Source organism: Chrysochloris asiatica, unplaced genomic scaffold (genome assembly GCF_000296735.1).
Source record: "Chrysochloris asiatica unplaced genomic scaffold, ChrAsi1.0 scaffold00046, whole genome shotgun sequence".
NCBI classification, from domain to species: domain Eukaryota; kingdom Metazoa; phylum Chordata; class Mammalia; order Afrosoricida; family Chrysochloridae; genus Chrysochloris; species Chrysochloris asiatica.
In genome coordinates this window covers 7,197,909-7,203,220 of record NW_006408564.1, presented here as the reverse complement: position 1 = coordinate 7,203,220, position 5,312 = coordinate 7,197,909, and the positions used below count along the sequence as shown (strand labels likewise).

The following is a 5,312-nucleotide window of genomic DNA, read 5'->3' as shown; positions in this document are numbered from 1 at the left end:
AACTTGGATTCTCAGGCCCAATTAACATATCTATAGCCCCTGAGCTCAGGTGGTGGAAGGTGAGAGGTAAGGACAAAAGCTTGGGCGGAGTCCCGCTGTTTGGGCTTCCTGAGCCAGGTCTGCAGGAGGACTCCAGTTGCCCAGATGAATGGGCTGCACCTGGAAAAGGATTAGGGAGGATGGGTTCTTTGTCTATAGAACAAAGAACCGAGACTTAGCTAAGATATTTTTAGTTAATCCTTCTGGAGAAAGGCTTGACCTTGCAACTTTCAGTCTTAGGCTTTAGGAAAATATCACATTTATCTGATATTATCAAGAGCTCTGTGTATTAAATTAATACATGTAATAATATTAAGATGAAAAACAACTTGCCATTAACTGCCAGTGGCCTCATTTGTTACACTCGGGCCTATAGGGCCTCAAACCTCTGACCAGTCTTACACAGTCCGCAACGCTTGATACATACAAAAAAGATGTCATCCTGGTAGGATTCCTTTTTGGCTAATTTTAGATGTAATAAATGGGAAAACACCTTTAAAATCTGTTTAATTTGTTATTTATAGATGATTTATTTACCAGTGTATACTCTAGAATATATGTATCTAAGTGAAATGTAGGTTTTATCATTTTTCCGTTTTCTTTTACCTTTACCTCCCACTCTTTTTAAGGAACTTTTTGTTGTTATTTTGGTGAAAGTTTACAGAGAAAATTATTATTCTAATTGATAGTTTATACACATTTTGTTTCATGACAATAGTTGCAATCCACCCAATGTAAAAGCACTCTTCCCACCTTCTCCCAGGGTTCCCCATTTTCATTCATTCTTCTTTCTTTTCCCTTCCTACAGATGCTTTTGTTCTTACATGGTTGGTCTTCCAAGTATATTTTTGCTTAAATTATAAGAAGTAGAGTTTTAATTTCGAATGCCCCATTTTTTCATATTTTAATATTTCCATTTAAACTAAGGAAATATTTTGTTGCATTTTCAGCTTGTAATGATGTTGATAGATGGCCTGCTCCAGTACCAGGAAAGACATTGTTGCTGCCTATCATGGGGGTGGTAATAAAGGTAAAAATTAGCTTATACCTCTTTGGTTTTTTACTCTCTTTAAAATTCCTTATGTGAACTCTGCTTTTACTTCCTAGTAACACTGCTTTCACTGATGTAAGGAGTTACCACAATTCATCCTGTTACAGGGGACCACTAGTTACACAAATTCAGACATCAGCAGTCTCCTTATGTCTCTTGAAGTTTGTACCAGGGTGCCCTTTGTATAGCATATTTGTGAATGAAGTTCTACTGTGAGGTATACTCCTTCACCCTACCATTTGCCTCTAGAGATGTGTGGTCTTCAGAAACAAATCCTTCAGTGGTAGGGTTAAGTAAGAATTAGTAAAAGTTAAGAGAAATTAGCAAAGTTTCTAGTCCTTAGTCCTAAATGATCTTCTTAGTATGCAATGTCAAATCAAGCCTGTTCATCCCAGGGTATTATTCTCTGTTAAGTTTTATTTTGTTTTAAAATGAATTAGCATTTTGCTTTTAGGCTTTGTGTGAAATATTCTGCAGAGCTTCTGCAATTCATGATCCAGTTGGACTTCTTTTTTGCAACACTCTATTTGGATGGGCTTATTTCTGTAGGGTCTGCATTGTATTCTGCTTTTCCCTAGGAAATCATCAGTGGTATTTTTAACAGTTCTGTGTTAAAATTTCCCATGATTTCCTGTGAGATTTATCCCAAAGTTTGGCAAGTTTGAAGAGGGTGTGTTTGGGTGTGTATATGTTAATGAAGCAGAGTGGAAGAGTAAACAATGGACATTATTAAATTGATATACTTTCTCTGTTGTTCATTACGTTTGCTTTTCTCTGGTTAATGGTTTCTTTTTGTTTGGAAGTACAGAGACCTTGATTCACTTACCTTCTGCTGTGACTAAAAATAAATATGACCATTATTTCTTTTATTTTACATGATAGTCTACTTTTTTTTGACTTTTTAGGCAAAGCTGAGTGTACCTTTTTAGCAGGCTACAGCACTTGTAATGCCTCATTTTAGTGAGACTAGCAAATTATAGAAAGTAGTCCTTTAGGTGCATTCTTTTATAGCTAAAGCAGTTTCTTCTGTTTCTCTTTAAGGTACGAATTCCAACCTGTCATGACAAACCTGGAACAACTCAAATAGTACAGTTAACTCAACAGGTAGTACAATAATCCATTACATATAGTCTGTTTAATGGATGTCTTTAACAAAGATTCTTGAGCTTATGTATGTCTAAATGTTACTGTAATGTTCCATTAAATAATTTTTTAATGAATTGATAACAAACTACTGAGTGTTTCTTAGACTGTTTTTGGTGAACTCTTAGTTTATACAGTAATTGTGAGGACAAAGGGAAAGTAAATCTGTTTTTCAACCAGCTTCAGTTTGAACAAAGCTATCCATCTGTCTTATGGAGAGTGGCTTTTGTTTTTAGGAAACACTGTGAAATATATTCTGTAGTTATAATTGCCTTTCATTTTTGTCCAGAAAGCTACATCTGCTCAGGGGTGGGGTTAATTTTCATTGGAAATGTTTTTACTGGCATATTAGCACTCCCTTTGTCTTTTAAGTTGAGTAATATTAGGGGGCAATAGGAAAATAATTTATCTGTTCCATATCAACTAGTATTAAGAGGGTATTTTGTACGCTAGGGAGTTAATGTTTCATCTCAGTATTGGATTATTGCTTTATTCATGGAATGTGTGTGCTGTCCTAGAGAATTCTTGATAATTCTCTGACTGCTCCTGGAGCAAAGAACTTTAAAAAGGGGGAACAGGTTAATATGTGTTGTTGATCATGAAATAGTATTTTTTAAAAAGTTAATATCCGCAGATCTTGGTGATGCTTCTTTTTTTTTTCTTTTCTCTTAGCCAGACACGCATATATCTGTTGTATTGCCTACTGTTCATGAAGTGGATCTTTTCAGGTGATACTGAAATTTTTTATTAATTGTGCCCTTTCTCTCTTTTACTTTGTGGTGTTGATGTTAGTTTCTTTAGAAAATGAATGTTTTCGTATGTTGTTGACATTGTTGTTAAGTGTCATCGAGTCAGTTCTGGCTCCTAGCAACCCTGTATAGGGTTTCCAAGAAGTAAAAGGTGGATTTGAACCTCAGACCTTGTGGTTCAAACTTACCCTGCTGTCCAGTGCTTATCCTACAGTGCCACACCAGGACTCGGTTCTCATATTGTTGTGGTTGTTGTTAAGTGCCGTCGAGTCAACTCCGATCCATAGCAACCCTGTCTAGGGTTTCCGAGGAGCTTCTGGTGAGCCTGAACCTCCGACCTTTCACTTCAAACGGCTTTGCAGTCTGGCGCATTAACCCACAGCGCCACACCAGGACTCCCTGTTCTCATATAGATTGTGGAAAACACTAGAAAGAGACTGGAGGAACCTTAGACTCTAGCCCTAAACTACCCTTCAGGTCTAGATAGAAACTCACACCTGTGGCCTAATATTCAGCCAAGCAGTAGATAGGTATTTGGGGGGACAACAGCACTAATAAGGTATTTTGGTATGTGTTAAGTGCCACCGAGTTGGTTCCGACCCATAACGATCCTGTATAGGGTTTCCAAGGAGCAGCTGTTGAGCTTGGACCGTGGACTTTGCAGTCTGGCGCATTAATCCACAGCACCACACCAGGACTCCCTAGTAAGTTGCACTAGGGAATCCTGGTGTGGCGCTGTGGGGTGAGTATACCTAATAAGGTATTTTTGTTGTTGTTGTTATGTGCTGTGGAGTTGGTTCCGACTCATAACAACCCTGTACAGGGTTTCCAAGCCTATAAATCTTTACGGGAGCAGAAAGCCTTATCTTTCTCCCGTGGAACAGCTGATAGTTTTGAACTGCTGACCTTGTGGTTCACAGCCCATATACTCACCATGAAATGTTCTATCATTCACAATCAAAAGTGCAACATTTACCGAAGGGCAAAGTTGAGAAGGGATGTAAAGGTGGGTGGAATGGAAATAGGAACCACAGGGAGGTAGTGGATTAACTGTTGTTACAGGGAGGGGATTGTAGTCATCGAGATGAAACAAGGTGTGTGATTGGTTGAATACAAAATTGATAATCTTGTCTGTAAACCTTTACTCACAAAAAAGTCAGATTTTAAAAGCATTGAATACTTCCATTTATATGATATTCTGGAAAAGGTAAAACTGGGGACAGAAATCAGATTAATAATTGGGGATGGAGAAGTGAAATCAGCAATGTAAGAATTGTGAGGGAATTTTTTGAACTGATGGAATAATTCTATATCTTTGGTGGTGATTATATGGTCATATATATGCTTATTAAATTGTTACTGTCTATAAATTGTAATCGTGACTTAAAAGTAAATTTGTTAAAAATGTGTATGTTAAGTATTTTTAGAACATACCTATAGAAAAGGGGAGGGTTCTAAGAGTAAGTGAATAAGTACCACAAAAAAAATATACTAAGAGTGATGCATACTATTGCTAATTTGTTACTTCCCTTCATCAAGGAGTAAGTTGTGGGAGAAAGATGAGGCTTTCTGCTCCCATAAAGATTTACAGCCTCGGAAACCCTGTACAGGGTCGCTATGAGTTGGAACCGACTCCGCGGCACATAACCACCACCACCTTTGATAGTTAAAAAAGGGAGCCTGGTGGCTTTGTAAGAGAAGCACTGAAGTGTGTACCACATGTTGATGGTTTGAGCTCTCATAAGCCGCTCCATGGGAGAAGGATGAAGCATTTTGCTCCCATGAAGAGTTAACAGCTTTGGAAACCCTTACACAGGATAGCTATGGATCAGAACCGACTCAGTGGCACTTAGCAACAACTGACTGAAAGGCTGACAGTTTGAACCCACCCTCTGGTGCTGCAGAAGGAAGACCTTGTCATCTTTATTTTGTGTGTAGCGCTTCCATTTTGCACTCATTAGTGTCGGAAACCCTGTACAGGGTCGCTATGAGTCGGAACCTACTCCACAGCACATAACAACAACAACAACAACAAAGTGTTAATGAGGATTTAAATATTTATCGGTTATATTGAAGGTGTTATTTTTATACCAAGACTAAAGTTAAGAGCAAAGGACAGAGAGTTCTGGAAATGCACTTGAGGTTTAGTGGCAGAAATACAGTTAAATATTATATATATAAGAATTAGTAAAATCCCACATGTATGTGTGGAATTTAAAAAGTTGTGGTAAAATTCCATTTTTCCACTAAACTTTTTTGAAGCCCCCTCATATCTATTTTTTAAACAATCACAAACCTACAGAAAAGTGTAAACAAAGTGCTGAAAACTT

The 5,312-nt window shown here is 37.7% G+C and overlaps 1 protein-coding gene across 1 annotated transcript in view; it reads left to right on the top strand.

Annotated features, from left to right (window-relative positions):
* The window catches only part of DENND6A (DENN/MADD domain containing 6A), a 75,016-nt gene that overhangs the window by 47,858 nt on the left and 21,846 nt on the right, over positions 1-5,312 (top strand). Inside the window, exons 7-9 of the mRNA XM_006862071.1 lie at positions 990-1,069; positions 2,132-2,194; positions 2,906-2,961. Of these exons, the coding sequence (XP_006862133.1) occupies positions 990-1,069; positions 2,132-2,194; positions 2,906-2,961 (199 nt within the window). The remainder of the gene's footprint in view (positions 1-989; positions 1,070-2,131; positions 2,195-2,905; positions 2,962-5,312) is intronic.